At 39.7% G+C, this 20,930-nt stretch overlaps 1 protein-coding gene across 8 annotated transcripts in view; it reads right to left on the bottom strand.

The window, feature by feature from the left end:
* Window positions 1–20,930, bottom strand: part of RPGRIP1L (RPGRIP1 like) — a 141,483-nt gene that overhangs the window by 55,284 nt on the left and 65,269 nt on the right. For all 8 annotated transcript variants that reach the window (XM_075118353.1, XM_075118352.1, XM_075118351.1 and 5 more), the window contains 6 exons: window positions 17,753–17,904; window positions 11,235–11,607; window positions 4,819–5,033; window positions 3,830–3,913; window positions 2,594–2,674; window positions 1–163 (listed from right to left, as the gene is read on the bottom strand). In XM_075118353.1, the coding sequence (XP_074974454.1) occupies window positions 1–163; window positions 2,594–2,674; window positions 3,830–3,913; window positions 4,819–5,033; window positions 11,235–11,607; window positions 17,753–17,904 (1,068 nt within the window). The remainder of the gene's footprint in view (window positions 164–2,593; window positions 2,675–3,829; window positions 3,914–4,818; window positions 5,034–11,234; window positions 11,608–17,752; window positions 17,905–20,930) is intronic.

Genomic DNA, 20,930 nt, shown 5'->3' with positions numbered 1-20,930 from the left:
CTTCTGGTTCCAATTCCTCAGTTATTTCTGTTTCATCTCCAGAAGTAGCCGAGCTCTGGTCAGCCAATTGACCCTCAGATAGCCGAGAAAGGTCATCTTTTTTCTGCTGAATTTCTTCAGAAGTTTCCTTTACTTTATCATCTGCCACTCTTTCCTGTATAACCTCAAATAAGGCAAGCAATATAAAAGTAGGTATATTTATAGACATTCTGTGGTATTTATAACACCTACTAGAATAGGAAAAGCTACTGAGACTTAAAACTTGAAGATTTATGGCTCGTATGCATTATATATGTGACCTGTTACTAATGATATAGCTTAAACAGGATAGAGAGCAATGAAAAGCTCATCAATTATCAACTGCAATAACAAATATCTGACAGAGTAAAAAGGACAAATTAATAACAATTTACATTTCTAAAGATATAATTCATAAAATCTCTTGGCATCTGTCAACATAAATGCAGCCTCTGATGGTTTCAAAACATTTAACTTGTATTTTAAACCATTTATTTTTAGAAAAATTATTATTCAGATGGTATTTTTATAACCTTGATTAGCCTTTATGCAGTGTCTTCATGAACTGAAAATGGCACTAAAAAAGAGCCAGTTTAAAAATTATATATTTAATGCCTCAAAAATCGAGGGTAAGAGAATGCTTTAGTTTATAATTTTCTCAAAAGTTCTCTTCCCCCCCTCTTTTAGATCCACGGAAATCACAGATCATGGTACCTTTTCCAGTATGTACCAAATCAGGGATATTACACCCATCAATTCTGCTGGACTAAGTTTTATCTGCTCTATAGGGAGCCCAGTAAAGCTTGTTACCAGATCATTTTCTTTCTGGGTCTGATTTCTCTCTCCAGTCAGACATTTGAGCTGCACCTGTCCCCCTACAATATTGGAGGCATGGGGCTCCAGGGCTTCCCATAACCATTCTATTCTTGGGCCAGGTGAGTCCCTCCACTAGTCTAGACCACTGCAGCAATACAAAGTAACTTTAAGAAGCGACTGAGGACTCTTCCATCAATTGAACAGTTCTCTGCTGGTATGAAGCTGGCTTTAGGCCCTCCATTGGCATAGGAGACAAATCAGAGCTGGGACACTGTGTGCTCCAGACAATCCTTGGCCAGTGGAGCATTCTTTATGAAAAACAGTGGCAGTGGCAGAGCTCCCTTTTTGCAGCTCACGAGATGATCTCCTAACAGATGGAGCTCCTTGTAATCTTTGGCTCATTCTATTTGGCCTGCTCTGCCTTAAGGGGAGGAGGAACAAACAGAAAGAGCGCAGCCAGGGGAACCAAACCCCTTTAAATGTGTTCCCTGGAGGTAAATTGGGGGAATTAGCTTGCTTATTTGCCCTCAAAATAAGCTTTAAACAGAGGAGTATGAATGTAAAATCAGGAGCACTGAACCACTGTTCTGTTAGCTCACCAGACTGATAATTTGTCAGGAGCACTGACAGGACATAGCTGCTGCCAAGTTTCTGCCGCAGCCATTGCTGGCAGTAAGAGAGGTGTAATCTAAATGTCTTGGATTTGGAAGGAAGGTCAGGTGCCAGAAATGAATATCCTTGCACAGGTTTGCAAAACTATTTAATTATCCTTATTTTCCTCTGGGGAACAGAGAAAGGTAAAGTCTCCAGTTCAGAGTGATGGCAAATGTGACTTCACTAGTGTGATACACTGGACAGGTGAACCAAAAGGTGGTTATCCAACATTTCAAGAGATATAAAAGAAAAGAAAGGGTAGGTTTAAAATAAATTATGTATTTAATACTTTTCTTACCCTTGGTATTTTACGTATTCAGAATATATTCCAAAATTGGTGGAATTTTTTTGCTCTTATCTAGTGATCATCTTTAAAGGGAGGGAGGAGATGCATTTAATTCAAGTGTTAAAAGCATAAGGAATTATGTAGGAATATTACTAACTTAGTAGTGGTTGAGAGGAAATAATGTCAGTCACTGAATCACCTATATTCCAATGCATTTAATGAAATTTCCTCCATCCAAATACTGATCCAGGCTTAGCCTGCTAAATGTATTTTTTTCTTCTTTCTATTTCCTCTGCATGTACAGTTGGAAGGCTACATACCGTGTAAAGAAGCAGTAAGTTGGACAGCAGCCCATAATGGCAGTATTATGCACGGTCCTTCCATGAACTCTAATCCTTCTTGGCACTGTACTTTTGATTCTTTAATATATAACATGACATGTCTTGTACGCCTGTATAAAACCATTTACTAAAACATTCATTTGACCTGCCTGACAAATCAAGTAATTTTTTTCTCTTAGATTCTTATCTTGGATTTCCTAGTTACTTAGCAGTTGATGAACACACAGCACTTGGATGATAATGTTGATACCAACTTCATTCCTGACCACTTAGTCAATTTCTCTACTCTAGTTATTCATCAAGAGAACCAATTAAAATTCTAATTACCAAACAACTAGAATACCACTGTATTACAGTTTTACTCTTAGCGCATGATTAAACAAAGCTGATATGAATTTTCTGCTACAGCTATCAACATATAAACAGAATTCAAGCACAAATTGGTATATGACATCATAAAACTTGAACCACCTCATACCTCTGGAACATTTGAAACAGTAAGTGTGTCAGCCTTAATTTTTTGTGAAACTTCTTCATTGTCTGCATCAGCAACAGGGCTCTGAGGTATTGGCACACAATAAGGAGACATAGTTAACCGATACTACAAAAACCAACACATAAAAGGCAGGCTTTCAGCCCAGCTTTCAAATGAACCTCCTTTAAGCAGCTGCAATTATTTGTATTGTCAAAAAGGTCACATGAATATCTAAGAACCAGAGTGTACCATACCCAGACAAAGTAAATAGACTACTAAGGTTTACGTTTATTTCTAACCCATTTGTGTTTCTGATTCTCTTACACTAATACAGTGCTGCAATGTCTGGGCTATAATCCATACAAAAAGCTGTTTTGATTCTTTTTTTTTTTAATTAATGGAAACTTTTACTAATATTACTTTTGCCAGGAATTTAGGTCATTTGCACAGCAAAGCTCGGCTTTTCAAAGAACAGAGTTGAGCACCTAAATCCTACTGAATTTCAATAGGGTTTGGGCACCTAACTCCCTTTGAAAATCCCAACCTTATGCATCAAATTATACCTGCAAATCAGGTAGACAGACTCCAAATAGCAAAAAATGTTTCTTCAAATATTTGTGGAGCAAATTAGGAAGGGGTGGGGGAATGGTCCTTGTGAATAAATCTGGTCCCAAAATATGTTTATATTACTTATATAGAAGTCTAATGTGACTAAAGTTACATTTAAGTGGAAGCCTTACATATTTCATATAAACACTCACACACACTTCCTACTTTCATTTTTCAGATTTAGGCTTTTGAAAAAGTTTGATTCCATCAGTGCTGAATTTGATCTTTTATGGTGAACTTACAATAGATTGACTTAGTTTATACTTATGCTCTTTGGTATTTATTACTGTTCAAAACAAATCTGACTAAAATTTAACTGACAGTAGGAAGAGTTGTAGATCAACACTGATACTATGTTTTTAATATGATTAATTAAGGTTATCAAATGCATTTATGAACAGAAGAACGTAACTGTATATAGGCCAAATATAATTAATACACCATATTAACAAATAATAAACGACACTTAACACTCATCTCAGGACATTTTACAACTGACGTGAGAGACTCCATTTTAGTTAACTGGCTTCAGCTGATTAAAATAGTAATTATTGGTACAATAATTTGTTTAAATTATTGCATGAGTACATTTTCAACACATAAACTCTTAAGAAAATACTTAAACCTCACTGGAATCGGTAGTATGCTGACATCCATAAAAGACACTTTCTTGTCTGCTAGAGCAGTACGCTGCCTTGGTTTGGGCTTTGGTGCCTAGGATAAATCAATATAATTAAAAAAGATGTTTGTCACAATGTAGTACTGGCCCTTTAAGAACAAAGAGGCCAAAGCACCCATGACTCATAAGCTGCTTCCTAATTAGCACCTGGACCACAGAAATGGAGAAGAAACAGAGAGTGGACGAGTCAGTCAGGAAAAGGGCAGGTGAGAGTTGCTTGGGAGCAAGTGATCTGTAAGTGAGAGCTTCCAGACACCAGGAGACTCCAGCAGGTCCCTGGAGAAAGCTATAGGTGGTTACTAGAGGAAGGCTGAAAGCAGGAGAACAGCAAGAGGGGTTTGCTGACTGACCACTCCAGCCACACAACAAGCGCCAAAAGCCTGGAGAGAGCTGAGAGCCAAAGAGGCAGGCATGCCTGTTCTGCCACAGCCTACCACCTCATAATTCTGCTTCTGAGTGTCTGTTTTTCCTCTTGCGCTCTCCCAATGTCTGTATTTCTCTCAGTTCCTTCTCTGGGAACTTTTAGGTGACAGGTAGAAACAGTGGAAGCTAGCATTGTTTGGAAAATTAATGAACAATACTGAAATATTTCCCTGTAAAATCTGATTGAGGATTTGGAATTTACTTATTTTAAAAACAAAAAGGTAAATAATTTGAAATGTCTAGAAAATGGTTCTATCTAAAAAGGTTAATGTTTGCTTTGTCTCTCCTTTACAATTGTCTATGTGTACAGAAGACTTTTAAAAGCTTCAAAAGTGATAAAATAGAGGCCTTTTCTTCCAGCAGAAATCCAACTGGTGGTTGTATGAAGTATTTCTACTAGTCTCTATTAAATGCACTGTATTGTAGGGATTAATCCTACTTGGCAAGGTTGATAGGATGACCTACTGTAATAGGTCTTTTCTATCTCTAACTTCTTTGAATTTGTTAGATTACTTACTGTCATTGATGAAGTAAAAGAAGGGGTCAGGATTAGAGTCTGCACTTCTTCCTTCATTGGTAATTTAGTTGCTGCTGATTTTTCATTTTGGATGTAACTCACTAGGTCTGCTGCCATTGCTGATCCACTTGGAGGTAGATAGGCGAACCTCCATTTTAGTTCAATGTTGATGGTGCCAGAAGAATGTCTTTCAGAATCTGTTAGTTCAAATGTACCTGAAAGGAGAGTGCAAAACCCATCTAGCTATATAGTTAACATGCAAAGTGAAACAACAGCATGTAATACAAGAATTATAGAGGAATGGCATTCCGTTTCTTGAGCTCCGTGCAGCACCACAACCAAGACAGGCTTTAGAATATTAATTCCAAGCAAAAGGATACGTCCTATAATTTCAAGTCTCACATGGAGAGTATTTTAAAGCAAAGGATTTTGAGGGCAGGCCATAAGTACAATAGGGGAAAAGGTAGTGCAAAACAGTCAAAGCTTAATGTATGTGTCACTCTTTCCTCGGAGGGAGTTACCTTGGAGAACGAAATTTCAGTTCATGACAATGTAAAAGAATGCCTATTGTTGAGGTTCCCTTAGCGAATTTGTTCAAGATTGATTGGTTATATCCACAGCATACGTTAGAATGGGAGCCCAACAAATCAAGCATATCAATGGTGGGATCCAAATGCATACTGGTTGGAGGCCCCTGTCAACAAGGATAGTGAAGTGTTTATGTGCTAAACTCTTTATGTTTATTCCTTCCTTCGGGATCACGACTGGGCTCAGGAATTGGAGACAGAGGTGTGTGCATAATATTGTGCATATGGCCCATAGGTTCACATATTGGGTCTCACTAATGAAGCATTCTTGAGTCAGCATGGATGGAAGGGCAATCTATAGGGAGCAAAGGAACGGATCAAAGAGGGGGAATACTTTGGGACCAGCTGATACCCCTTGTACACTCTTTGGCAACCTGGTAACAGCCACTGGATGTGACTATTTTTCACCTCAGTAAAAATGATTTAGGAATGTGTGAGGAAATCAACTTGATGATCAGAGCTAAATGGGATTTGGCGCAGATTTTTTGGCGCAGAATTTTTTCCTTGGAGTGATGATTATTTGGTCTGAACTGATACAACAGAGCATACAGAAGGAAGCCATCAAGCCTCCATGGGTTGGAAAGGGTAGAGCAGTGGTTCTCAACCTTTCCAGACTACTGTACCCCTTTCAGGAGTCGGTTTGTCTTGCATACCCCCAAGTTTCACCTCACTTAACAATTACTTGCTTACAAAATCAGACATAAAAAATACAAGTGTCATCGCACACTACTGCTGAAAAATTGTTTACTTTCTCATTTTGTCTGTATGTAATTTCAGTTTGTACTGGTTTCGCCAGTGCTTTTTATATAGCCTGTTGTAAAACTAGGCAAATATCTACATGAGTTGATGTACCCCCTGGAAGACCTCTGTGTACCCCGAGGGGTACACATACCCCTGGTTGAGGACCACTGGGCTAGGGAGTACATAAATATGGAAGTGGCTAAATTCATATGTGACCAAGAGGATTGGTAATTACTCATCTGGACTTATCAAACTGGGCACCCGAGTTATTCAGAGAGGATGGGATACACCTAACCAATTGGGCAACAGATATACTTTTGTTTGATATTGAGGAAGAAATCAGCAAATATCTGGGAACCTTGATGTATATGGGTGAGGGGGTGGGGGTGAGGAGAGGAAACAGCCAAGGTCAAGTACTTCTTGTGGAAGGTATCCCAATATATGTACCTAAAGGTATCCATAGTGCATGTAAATCCATTCTCCAATCATGATGGAAGAAACATGGGTGGAGATGGATGAGGATAAGGGTAAATATATGGTCGATCGTGCTGAAATTTGGGGATGGGTAAGAAAATAAAAAGTCCATATCTTTTAATGGCACACATTTTTAGCCTGCCTGTTTGCATGAAGGAGGTATTGTAGCTGATGTCTACCATATAGTTTTCGAGCAAGGCCTCGCTGACGGGGAGTGCAATTTGGGCCAATGATCATGTCTGCAAGATGTTGATCACTTTGTACTGTGACTCTGACTTCTTCAAGCAAGATTTGTAGTGAATCCACTACTTTCTTAAAAAGGTCTTGCAACTGCTTGAAGTCGCCTGCTCTAGATGGTGGGAGAGGAACAACAGTTTCATCAGGAAACATGAAGAAATGTTGATCACAGGTGTAGCCTCCTTGTTTAGTCTCTCCTGATGTTCCTCAAAGATCCTCAAGAATTGGTATCTATATGCTGCCCATGGGTCCCAGTATGGCCACTGAGGTGGTGCAAAGGGCCTGGATGGGGGCATCAAGGGTGTTCATACCAAGTGGGTGGGCCTTGTCTACCCTGGTGATAGATTGATCGGTTTCTACATGGCTAGATCAATGATGTTGTCATATAGAGCCTTGCACAGACACAGAGTATAGGTAATACCCATCATCTACCTCGTCGTCGCTTGACGGGGTGTAGCAGTCATGGATGGTGGAGGAGATTGTCTTGGTAGCATATGTAAGTCAGGGGACTGGGACATAATCAGTACTGCAGTCATGTTGATGCCTAGCAAAGGTGATTCAGGCGTCTCCGAGACCATCAAGTCTTTAGGGAACCAAAATTCCTTTGGCATCGAAGCAGCTGTTGGCTGAGCAGAGACTGTTGAAGTGGAAAGAGTCAACGGTACTGGAGGTATTTTGTGGACCGACAAATGGCTAGCAGATATTGCCCTAGCCTTTTGTGGAGCTGAAATACTCAGTACCGATTCTCTATAAGACTCCATTGGTTCAACTTTAGAGGAGCTGCATTGTTCTTCGCAGATCCTTTCCCCTCGACAGTACTGATCTAGCCAAGCCTGCCTCCTTATGATCTTTGGGCTTATTGGTGGTAACGGTACCTGAGGATCATGCAGCCTTGTGGGTACCTAGTCATGGGTCACTCGGTACCAACATAGTCAACCTTGTAGGAGAACTCATTCTCTTGGCTGATTCCCTACTCGGGGGACTAGTGGCCTGCTTTTTTGAGACTTTTTGAGAGGAATCCAAGGATTTCCTCTTTGAAGTCACCAGAGAGTGCTGAGCCAATGATGTTGATGGGATCAGCCTCACCAGGAATTGCCGTATGGGGGGGAGGAGAGTAATGTCCCAGGTCTGGAGGCTGGTCAGAGTTAGCTTTCCATCATGAGCCATTTTGACTTTAGCTCACATTTTTTTCAAGCTCTCAATTTAAGTTTGAGGCAAAACGTGCACTTCTGAGGCACCTGTTACTCTCTGAGGCAACAAATGCAGTGGGAATGGCCACAGCTGACAGGAATGGCTTCTCAACAGGCAAGGCAACATTTAAACCTGGGGGAGCCAGACCCTTTTTAGGGTTCACGTCCCAAAAGGGAAGAAACCAAGTAAAATTAACTTACACTAGGGTAATAACTAGGGCTCTGTGTCTGTCATGGAGGTCATAGAAATCACACATTCTGTGACTTTCCGCGACCTTTGAGACTTCTGCAACGGCCACTGTGGATGACCCCAAGGCTGCCTAAACAGCTGACCTGGGTATCAGCTGCTCAGGCAGCCCTGGGTACAGCCACATCAGCTGCTGCTGGAACAACTCCACAGGAAGCCGCTTGGGTGGCCCTGCAGCCAGCCGCACCAGCTGCTATTTGGGCACCCCCAGGCAGCTGGCCCCAAGGATCGCCCGACCTGGCCCCGGGGACTGCCTGAGCAGCAGTCCTGGGGTTGGATGGAGCAGCCGCTGCTCAGCGACCCCTGGCAGCTAGGCCTGCTGGCCCCTGGCAACAGTCCTGCGGGCAGCTGGAGCAGCAGCAGGTGGATGTTCCTGCCAGTGGTCAGAGCAGCCGCTGCTCGGCAGCCCCCAACAGCTGACCCTGGCACCACCCTGTCCCCCTGAGCAGTGACTGGCCCCGCACCCTCCATCCTCCCTGAGCAGTGGTCCCCAAGCTACTATTTATAGTACAAGTCACGGACAGGTCATGGGTGTGAATTTTTCTTTATTGCCTGTGACCTGTCCATGACTTTTACTAAAAATACCCATGACTAAATTATAGCCTTAGTATAATTATTCCTCAAGCAAAATAAGAATTTTTTTATGTGGGAGGGGGAGAAAAGGAAAAAGGAAAGGGGGAAAAGAAAAAGTGGTAACAACACTAACGGAAGCTCTATTACAGTGTCTAATACTGAAGGAAACATAAGAAAATGCTAAGAGAACTCTGCCAATGGGTTCTGCTAAGGCTCCTTCTCAGGCCAAGGGTGGTTGAGAAGGAACTCAGGGTGGTAGCAACAAGGCAGAGTACTAGAAGAGGAGAGCACATGTGCAGGCTGAATGGACACTGCTACCTAAAATCTCTGATCGGGGGTACAGAGATGCAAATACACCTAGAGTGGATCACCCATAGGGATACTACTCGAAGAAGAGCAGCTTCTATTCACCTTTAGTCACAGATTTAACTATTTTATTAGTTACAAGTTGGACAAGAACTTTAAAATAAGATTATGAAGCAGCTCTGAGAGTCCACTGCCCAGCAAACCTGGGAAATGTTTTCCTATTTTAAATACACATAAGAAACATCTTTCCCTAATTCAAACTACCACATATATTTTCTCTTCAATACATAATAAAATTACATTTTTAGAGTCTCAGCATGGATCTCTGCAAATGATTTCATTAAGTTATTTTCCAGGGGTGCATTAAGGAGCAATAATTATCTACTGTAAATAAATAGGTTTTCTAAGAATATAAGTGATACATATAAACAGGCATCCTAAACTACAGCACCAATTAAGTGCAGCTAAGTATAAGATTAATAACCTATATGCTAAATGTTTTTCTTTGACAGCATTAGTTTAAAAACAAAACAAAAAAGAAAAGTAGAAATACCTTTCACTTAGTTTTCAGTTTACTAGATAATTCAAAACTTTACAGGCAGTGTTTTAATATTTCAACATATTCCCAAATTATTCCCACTATATGCCCCAATCCCGCAATCAGATATATAGGAGAGCAAGTGTTCATCAGTGTGGATCCGACTGCAGGACCATGGGCTCAGCTGACACAGTATTTGGACATATGTCTTAGAAGTGACATCTTAATAAATGTGCAAAATATTGCTCTACCTCTCTAAAATGAAGCCTCATCATAAATATCTTAAGACTCCCCCCTCAAAAAAGTTGCATTTATATTTGTTTTAGTCTGTGGACTTTTTTTCACATTTATTATCGGTCTGCTGCATAGCATGGGTTCAAATGACCATACTGTTTTCTTTGCTCTATGGCTGAAAGATGACAAAGGGTTTCTCACGTGAATGTCCTGATTGATTTTTAAGTGCACTTCAGTTAAAATGATTAAAGGAAAATCCTGAAAAAATTAAGTCAAAGGATGGAAGGTAACCATGGAGGAAATTAGCATGCTTTTACTAGAAAAAGGAAGAAAGATCACTGGAAAAAGAGAGAGAAAACAACTACAAAATGCTTTCTATTATAAGGTTATTACCTGTCACTAAGCATTTAAAAAGAATGCTATGAAAGTATATCTTCAAGAGATCCAGATAACTTTTTTAATCACACAGATGCATTCAGGAGGATTTCCAAGATTTCTTTTAAGAAAACTCATTTAATCTATATTTGTTTTCTATGTACTTTACAGAGGCCCTGTTACATTTTAATAAAGCAGCAAGGTCAGAAATCTAATGTTTAGTTTAGCACTTTCCAAGTGATATTAACACTAACAATGCTCTATTACCACACTAAATACGAATGCTAATGATGTGGTGTCAGAGAAATACATCACACTGACAAGTCAACCAATCAGGATAGATTTCTGACAGTCAAATCTATGATCAAAAAGTCAAATGCATGGATTTGTAAAAGAATAAAAAAAAATATAGATGGTGTCTTAGCAATTAACTCAGTCCCTATTAATGAATGATGATTTATATCAGCCAGGCTAAATTATCATATAGTATTCATGCCACAGTTGAAATGCCCATTCATAGCAGAAGAACACAAGGTCAAAAGGTAAAAAGATGTTACTTGTCATTAGTGTGAGCAGGCTGAATGAGAACTTCGCCACTGAGTTTCTGTTGGTTTTACTTTTTTTTTTTTTTTTAACTCATGGGGAAGTTTTAAAAAAAAAAATACAATTGCCCCCATCATTCCAAGAAGACTTGTGCAAAAAGCTGGACCTTGCATTCAACCCTACAGATTGCCAGCTTTGAATCATTCTGCTTTTCTGGTGGTAATTAGATGCAAAGCAAAGATCCCCAATATCAGATTTTCAATTTATGTTTATGTAAAACTGGGAAAACACAGTGATGAATTAAACACACAAAATATATCATGAAGCAGTACATGTAAAGTTAGTTAGCTTTGAAAAGGTCAAATTCTTACCTGATATATATCTGTCATGCGCTAAAGAGATAAGAGGAACAATGGCTTTCCCTACATAAACACCTTCTTCTGTTTCACCATCATCAAACACATAAAAAGTCAAGGATTCTGATTTTAAATATTGGTCTAAATCTGCATTCATTGGCACTGGAAAACACATGTGATCGTCAAATTGAGGGCTGTTGCTGCTATGAATGATGGGAGTATCATGGTCTGCAAAATCAAAGATCTTGTAGACAACATAAGGATTTGGCTGAACGTGGTTTTTTCGGGACTGGAGATTGTTACAACATTTTATTGTAATATGAAGCTCATTTAAGTTGCCATCTGCTGAAGCGCTGGCTTGGTCAGTTCTGAGTATCGGTTGCTTTAACTGAAAAAAGCACATGTTAATTAAAACCCATTAGAATTCTGATTCTGGTACAGAAGACCTATATAAAAAGCAAAAACAGCTGCCTGCTTGAATGACAACCAAACTACTATTTAACTAACTTAATCTGTAAAAACTTTACTTGAACAATAAATTTCAGTAACTTTGGTTATAAGCATAGGGGAAGAAGAGATTAATCCTTTCCTATCTACTACTTATTTGTTTTCTTCTTGTAAAACTTTATGAATCATGTGCCAGTAAGAGCTGGGCAAATAGTGGATTCTTCAGTTCGCTGACAATTCCAATAAATTGAAAAAAGTTTCATTTTGAGTTAAACCAAAACAAATTCTTTTGAAATTTTCACTGAATCGAAAAGTCAGAACAAAATTTGAGTGGGGTTGAATGAAATGTTTTGTTCAACCCAACTCAATTTTTTTTTTTTTTTGTAGGGCATTTTAAGAAAAAGAAAAAGGGGACTAGATTCACAAGATGACTAGAGGAGAAAGTGGCAACAGCAGTCTTCTTATAACTTTTAACTCACTTATGTTGCGGGAGATATGGATTCAGTTCCCCATCTGCCTGATGTGGAGCAGGGATTTGAACATAGGTCTCCCATAGTGCAGGAGAGTGCCCTATGAATTAGGGAATCAGAGATTCTAGTACGGATACTTCTCAATTTTGCTGTTGAAGCTCTTCCACTTTTTATAAATAATTAATAGTCATTTTAGCAGGGACTCCAATTTAGGTCTCCCACATCCTAGTAGAGTGCCCTAAGTCATTCTCCCTCTCTTTTCTTGGTCCAATGACTATTCATTAATTATTAATAGTGGCAATTCAGTCATCCTACCTAAGTGCCCTAATCACTGGGCCAAAAGTTATAAGGAGGCTGCCTTCTCCTAAAGCTCTTTTGTGACTCCAACCCTGTCATAAATATAAAGGGAAGGGTAAACCCCTTTAAAATCCCTCCTGGCTAGAGGAAAAATCCTCTCACCTGTAAAGGGTTAAGAAGCTAAAGGTAACCTCGCTGGCACCTGACCAAAATGACCAATGAGGAGACAAGATAATTTCAAAAGCTGGGAGGAGGGAGAGAAACAAAGGGTCTGTGTCTGTCTATATTTAAAAAGAAAAGGAGTACTTGTGGCACCTTAGAGACTAACCAATTTATTTGAGCATAAGCTTTCGTGGGCTACAGCCCACTTCATCAGATGCATAGAATGGAACATATATTAAGAAGATATTTATACACAGAGAAAACATGAAAAGGTGGAAGTACCCATACCAACTGTAAGAGGCTAATTAATTAAGAGGAGCTATTATCAGCAGGCGGAAAAAATACTTTTGAAGTGATAATCAAGATGGCCCATTTCGGACAGTTGACACGAAGGTGTGAGGATACTTAACATGGGGAAATAGATTCAATTAGTGTAATGACCGAGCCATTCCCAGTCTCTATTCAAACCCAAATTAATGGTATCTAATTTGCATATTAATTCAAGTTCAGCAGCTTCTCATTGGAATCTGTTTTTGAAGCTTTTCTGTTGCAAAATAAAAGAAGTACTTGTGGCACCTTAGAAACTAACCAATTTATTTGAGCATGAGCTTTCGTGAGCTACAGCTCACTTCATCGGATGCATACCGTGGAAACTGCAGAAGACATTATATACACACAGAGACCATGAAACAATACCTCCTCCCACCCCACTGTCCTGCTGGTAATAGCTTATCTAAAGTGATCATCAAGTTGGGCCATTTCCAGCACAAATCCAGGTTTTCTCACCCTCTGCCCCCCCCCCCCCCACAAACTCACTCTCCTGCTGGTAATAGCTTATCCAAAGTGACCACTCTCCCTACAATGTGCATGATAATCAAGGTGGGCCATTTCCAGCACAAATCCAGGTTTTCTCACAATAAATTGGTTAGTCTCTAAGGTGCCACAAGTACTCCTTTTCTTTTTGTTAAATTATGATTTCTTTAAATGGCTGAGAAAAGAACTGTGCTGAATAGAATGACTATTTCTGTCTGTGTCTCTTTTTTGTAACTTAAGGTTTTGCCTAGAGGGATTCTCTATGTTTTGAATCTAATTACCCTGTAAGGTATCTACCATCCTGATTTTATAGAGGTGATTCCTTTACTTCTATTTACTTCTATTTCTATTAAAAGTCTTCTTGTAAGAAAACTGAATGTTTTTTCATTGTTCTCAGATCCAGGGGTTTGGGTCTGTGGTCACCTATGCAAATTGGTGAGGATTTTTACCAAACCTTTTCCAGGAAGTGGGGTGCAAGGGTTGGGAGGATTTTGGGGGGAAAGATGTGTCCAAACTACGTTTCCCAGTAAACCCAGTTAGAGTTTGGTGGTGGCAGTGGATATTCCAAGGACAAAGGATAAAATTAATTTGTACCTTGGGGAAGTTTTAACTTAAGCTGGTAAAAGTAAGCTTAGGAGGTTTTCATGCAGGTCCCCACATCTGTACCCTAGAGTTCAGAGTGGGGGAGGAACCTTGACAAACCCAAAAAACATTCAACCAAACAAAAAACTTAAATTTTGGGGGAAACTATTCTCCAAACTTGACATAAAATTGGGAATACTTTCTGGTTGACCAAAACAGCATTGTTTGGCAAATAAACTATTTGCCCGCCTCCCCCCCCCCAAAAAAAAAAAAAAGGCACCCAGCTCTAACTCAGTCAGTCTAAAAAACTATTATGGTCATTGTTCTATAGGTAATCAAATGAATTATAGTATAAAATTACATTAGTATTTTTAACCCTAGAAGATTTTGAAAAAGTCAAGCATCTCAACCTTGACTTATTCCTATCCCTATTCAATGTCTCAATATAATTTTTATAATTATAACCTCATTTGTACACACGTTTTTCAATAATTTAAAATTAATTATCCAAATTAATTCCTATTGTGTCTCTATAGTTATACCAGGAATTTATTTGTCCCAGTTATTTTCCATCCCATGACCCAAAGCCTTTATTTAAAAAAAAAAATCAGCATATGAAGAGCAATAATAAAATGTTCTGAAGTGTAGCAATACCCTAACAACTGATATCGGTGCAATAGTACTGTAAAGCCAATTAAATTTTCTTAATTTATTACATAAATCATCAACACCTTGCATATTCTGGGGCAAGGTGGACATACATTTTGCACAAGACCTGTATACTCCATGGCACCGTTGTAGACTAAGAATTCCACAGCAGCTTCAATTGTAATTTTAATATTAATGTTTTAAAATTAAATACAAAAATGAGTAATCCAATAGTGCTCAGTATCTCCCCTCTTATTTATTTTGATATTAAATTCATTATTCCATCTCCACATTTTTAGTTTTTGATATGCCAGAGATACTTGTACTGCCAGCGCGTGATTGCATTGCAGAAGTTGTTGGAGGAAAGTGGAACTTTTGGTTCAGGTGTGGCTTTTGATATCTGGACAATTTGATTTTGTGGGATAAATCACATTAACAGAATCATTCTCTAGAATGATCAATTAATGTTGTCACTGAAACCTACAGAACATACAGTTTCAGATTTATCAACTGAGAGAATGGGGCAGTGCACACCTCTCAGAGCTATTGTTTCAGGCTACTAGACTCAGGGAGACAATCTGTTTGTAACAGGTTCTATTAGGGTCACATTTTCAAGATCACTGTATTTTTGTGACCATAAGGGCTAGGGTTCTTTTGTTATTTTTAAATAAATGAAAGCTTAGATTCTGGAGCACAATACAGCAACTAGTTGTGAAGGTGAGGAATATACTGGGCCCTTCACATGATATTATTATCTGTGTTCAAATTATAACAGGAAATATTTCTGAAAGCAACAGAGATTCAGCCAGGTGTTTGGAAGGTTTCTTTCCACCCTATTTCCCCACAAAATACAGATTTTAATGCTTGTTTTAACAACTGCCAGCAGCCACCAATTAAATGACCACACTGCACCTCAAAGTGTGTGTGGAGGGGATTGTTGTCTGGCTGGCCGAGGGAAAGGGAACAGTGCTTTACAGGTGGGAGGGAGTGGAGAGAGGTCAGAAGCTGCTGCAAAAGGGGGGAATGGGTCAGCGTGGCAACACTGACTCATCCCCTGGGACCGGAAGGGTAGAAAAGAGACAAGCCCATGTGGGATAAGCCCTTTTCCACAGAGCAGGCGAAGCAGCACCCATCCTCACTCCCTTTAGGTGGCAAAAAAAAACATTTTTGGTCAGGACCTGCTGTGGGCTTTGCACTAGTCACCCCTTTTTGGGTGGCTAGGAAAGTATTTTTTCCTCACCACCAGCTTGGCCTAGGTGGAGTGGAGGTTTTTTGCCCTCCTCACAGTGTGTTTAGGAAGGGCTTTGTTAATGTGATGCGTGAAGGGAGTTAAATGAGTTGCGACATATAGTCTAAGTGTGGGGCGGATGTCCAGTGCAGGTATTCCATAGGTAGGGCCGTACCAATTTCACGGCTGTGAAAAACATGAAATCTGATCTCCCCCTTGCTGCAAGTGCTGGCCAGGCTGAGGAGGGACAGGACTTGTCCTTCCCCTGTAAGATTGCTTTCAGGGTGGGCGGGGGAAATCAGACCCCCTTCGAGTGCCTCCCCCTTCTGGAGGAAGCTCTGGGGCTGGGCAACAGCCCTTGAGGTTCCTGCAGCTGAAGGAGGTTTGTGGAGATGAGTCCGACCTCTCCCTGCTGCTGGGAGCACCCTAGCCTAGGGTTCCTAGCTGCGAGTCCCCGCTGGGCTGGAGAGGGAATCAGACCCACCTCTGGGTACCTTTTGGGTTGGAACCGCAGAGTTACAACACCATGTAATTTCAGATGTAAACATCTGAAAACATGAAACTGACCAATTTAAAAACCTTCTGGTCATGAAAGTGATCAAAATGGACCGTGTATTTGGTAGGGCCCTATCCATAAGGAAGATATACAGTGACTGGATAAATGGCTTGGTAAAAGGCTTAAAAAGGAGGTATTGGTTAAAGGAATGGAATGGGGTGGATTTGGGGCTCCTATGAATGGTCTGGCAGGAAGTCAACCCCCTTTCTTATAGCCTACCTTAACCCTCCTATGAGAGGGGGGTGAATGGTAAGGTCCATGTAATGGGCTGGCTGGGTGGGACCTGGACAGAAAAAGACAGGGAGCTGGCGGAAGCCCCTTGGGTAGTTACTGAATGAACATGGGATTACCTGCACCGTACACTTTTATCTGCTGGGTACTCCCAGACATCTAATAATAAAGTTGCGGCCTGATTAAAACCATATCAAGTGTCTTCTGTCCTTCTTTTGGTATAGCTGAACAATGAAAAGACTCTTCAATTCTTGTAAACACAAAGCCAGAGTAAGAAATTGCAATACTGTTGGTATTATTAACAGTTACATTATTTTTAACAACTACAAAGTGAAAATGCTTGCATTGATCTAAATATAAGTTACTGCATCAAATTTCTCAGGTTACACAGATGTAAATCTGAAGTAACTCCATTGAAGCCACTCCAGATTTACACTAACAAACTGAAAGCAAAAACTGACTCACTATCCCATTAAAGAAAGTGTTTCATTTTGTTTAGCTCAAGTTTTTTTGTTTCCTAAGCCAATGTCAAACACATCTGAACTTCTCCTCTTTTACTCCCTGACTGTTGCTTACTATTGTTATGATGCATAAGTAATAGTCGTATGTTAATAGACTTCATCTGGATGAATTAGACAAAAAGGAAAAAGTTAACAGTTCAGTGTAAAAAATATTAGTTTATTGTAGTATATTTTAAGTAACTTTATTGTAAATTTGTGAAACTATCAAAGAAAAGCCATTTGGTAAAATTATTTACTATACTGTGCTAAACTGTTTTTGCAACATCAGTCTAACTGATATAAGCAAACACGAAATCCTGTATTTCCACTATCGAATTTCAAATTATGCATTAAGCAACAGCTAGTAGTTTTAGTGACAATTAATGACTGATGGTTAAAACCTATTCTCCCTGACACAACCATACACTATATCATACAACTAGTAAAATCAAAAACTTTTCTTGTTCAAGATCCCTTAAAAAATAATGAAAAGAGTTTATATACACAGCAAAAGCTAACAATGGAAGGAAGCTATTGAACGGAAATAAAAAGTTTTGAACAGCTTACTCTATGTGAATACCAAAAATAAATTAGCTTACCTGTGGGGCTTTTTCATGTTCCTTTAAATTGGAAGTTATGTATCCCAGAGCTTTTGATCTCTCTTTGTAGAGTCTGATAGCCTGATCCATAGGAACTCGTAACCTGACCCAGTAATCCACTGTGCCATAGTTTGGGATATGTCCTCCAGTTCCTATAGAATAAATATTTTATTATATATAATATTACATACAAAAAATGTCATTACATAAACATTTCAGTAGCAAAGCAAACACTAAAAAGTTAGGAAGTGCTAGAATTAAGGTTGCCTGTGCAAAATTAATTCTACCCTCTTGTGAATATGCATATGGTTTGTCAGCACTGCATCAGTAGTCTATGGCAGAACCAGAAACAAAAGCCAGCTCTCTTGCAGCCAACTCCAGTGTCTAAACAAAAGAGAACATACTTTTTCTTCTTGTCCATCCTCTGCACTGAATGAGGCAGAGGTCTTGTAGAAAACAATAGGTGATCATGTGTATATGCATCTAATAGTTTTAGTTATAAGGTGGGTGCACAACTGGTTGACAAACAGTACTCAAAAAGAAGTCGCTATCTTAAAACAAAAAAACTTCAAATCCAGACTCCAGCGAGAAACTACTGAATTGGAATTCATTTGCAAATTGGATACTATTAATTTAGGCTTAAATAGAGACTGGGAGTGGCTAAGTCATTATGCAAGGTAGCCTATTTCCCCTTGTTTATTCCTACCCCCCCCCCCAGATGTTCTGGTTTAACTTGGATTTAAACTTGGAGAGTGGTCAGTTTGGATGAGCTATTACCAGCAGGAGAGTGAGTTTGTGTGTGTATGGGGGTGGGGGGGTGAGAAAACCTGGATTTGTGCTGGAAATGGCCCACCTTGATTATCATGCACATTGTAGGGAGAGTGGTCACTTTGGATGAGCTGTTACCAGCAGGATAGTGAGTTTGTGTGTGTGGTTTTTGGGAGGGGGGTGAGGGGGTGAGAGAACCTGGATTTGTGCAGGAAATGGCCCAACTTGATTATCATGCACATTGTGTAGAGAGTTGTCACTTTGGATGGGCTATCACCAGCAGGAGAGTGAATGTGTGTGGTGGGGTGGAGGGTGAGAAAACCTGGATTTGTGCTGGAAATGGCCCAACTTGATGATCACTTTAGATAAGCTATTACCAGCAGGACAGTGGGGTGGAAGGAGGTATTGTTTCATATTCTCTGTGTGTATATAAAGTCTGCTGCAGTTTCCACGGTATGCATCCGATGAAGTGAGCTGTAGCTCACGAAAGCTCATGCTCAAATAAATTGGTTAGTCTCTAAGGTGCCACAAGTACTCCTTTTCTTTTTGCGAATACAGACTAACACGGCTGTTACTCTGAAACCAAAAAGAAGTTATAAGTGGTTTGCTGTCAAACTGGGAGGATGTATCTAGCAGAGTCATACAAGTGTCTGTCCTGGCTCTGGTACTATTCAATATTTTTATTAATGACTTGGACAATAGAACGGAGAGAGTGCTTATAATATTTGCAGATGACACCAAGCTGGGATGGGTTGCAGGCACCTTAGAGGTTAGGATTAGAATTCAAAATGACCTTGACAAATTACAGAATTGGTCTGAAATCAACAAAGTGAAATTCAATAGAGACAAGTACAAAGCTTAGGAAGGAAAAATCAAAGGCACAACTACAAAACGGGGGAATAACTGGCTAGATACTGTAACTGCAGAAAAGGAGCTGAGGGATATAGTGGATCACAAATTGAATATGAGAAAACAGTGTGACGCAGCTGTGAAAACAGGTAATATTCTGGGGTGTATTTAAAGGAATGTTGCATCAAAGACACAGAAGGTAATTGTTCTGCTTTACTCAGCACTGATGAGGCTGGCGAATCGTGTCTAGTTTTTAGTGCCACACTTTAAGAAAGATGTGGACAAACTGAAGAGAGCAACAAACTGATAAAACGTTTAGAAAACCTGACCTATCAGAAAAGGTTTGGGCATGTTTAGTCTTGAAAAATGAACACTGAGGAGGGATTTGATAACAGTCTTCAAAATGTTAAGGATGTTTTAAAGAGAATGGTGATCAATTGTTTTCCACGTCTACCAAAAATTGGACAAATAGTAATTGGCTTAATCTGTAGAAAGGGAAATTTAGGTTAGTTATTAGGAAAGACTTTCTAACTAAAAGAATAGTTATGTGCTGGAAGAAATTACCAATAGAGATTGTAGAATCCCTGTCACTGAAGTTTTTTTAAGACCGGGTTAGACAAACATCTGTCAGGGATGGTCTAGGTATATTTGGTCCTGCCTCAGTGCAGAGAGATGGATTAGATGACCTCTCAGGGACTCTCCCAGCCCTACACTTCTATGATTTTATATAATTAAAAACTGTATTAAACAACAACAAAAAACCCACACTGCCTGAAGCAGAAAACAAGCATGGAACAGTTAAAGTTTGGCAAAATTATAAGCAACTGAAAACACATAATGGAAAGTTTTCAGTGTTTTTGCAGCCGTGGTGGCCCCAGGATATTTGAGAGACAAGGTGGGTGAGGTAATTTCTTTTATAGGACCAACTTCCGTTGGTGAAAGAGACAAGTCTGAGCTACACAGAACTTGGGAGACCTGAAGAAAAGCTCTGTGTGGCTCAAAACCAAGTCTCTTCCATCAAGAGAAGTTGGTCCAATAAAAGATAATGGAAAATGTTAGGTAAGCTTAACTATAGGTGGAACTATCAGCCAACAGTATCTGGGTAAACCAGATATTTGACACCATGGAAGGTGGGGAAGCAGGACTGAGTGGCATTTTTTTTTTTAAACATAACTCTGATTAAAATGGAAATTGTTAAAATAACTGCATTAAAATGCCATAGTGATGGGAAAATATCCCATTGGGAGCATTTAATGACAAATAAATATCTAGTGTGTCATGGAAATTTCCATCTGACACAATGAAAGAGAAGAGGAAGTTACTCACCTTGTGCAGTAACGATGCTTCTTCGAGATGTGTGTCCCCCCTATGGGTGCTCCACTGTAGATGTATGTGAGCCCCTGGGCCTCTAATTGGAGATTTTTGGTAGCAGTGTCCTTTAAGCCTGCGCATGTGCTCTACCTCCCTCATGGTCTGCCTCAAGGCTGTCTATCTAGCACTGTGCGGGCGAACCCCATCCACTTCCTTCTCTACTGCAGAGCCCTATAGAGAACTCGGAAGT

This window comes from Caretta caretta, chromosome 12 (assembly GCF_965140235.1).
Source record: "Caretta caretta isolate rCarCar2 chromosome 12, rCarCar1.hap1, whole genome shotgun sequence".
In the NCBI taxonomy this organism is placed as follows: Eukaryota; Metazoa; Chordata; order Testudines; family Cheloniidae; genus Caretta; species Caretta caretta.
Note: the sequence above shows the minus strand (reverse complement) of the source record. Positions and strands in the feature narration are given on the sequence as shown.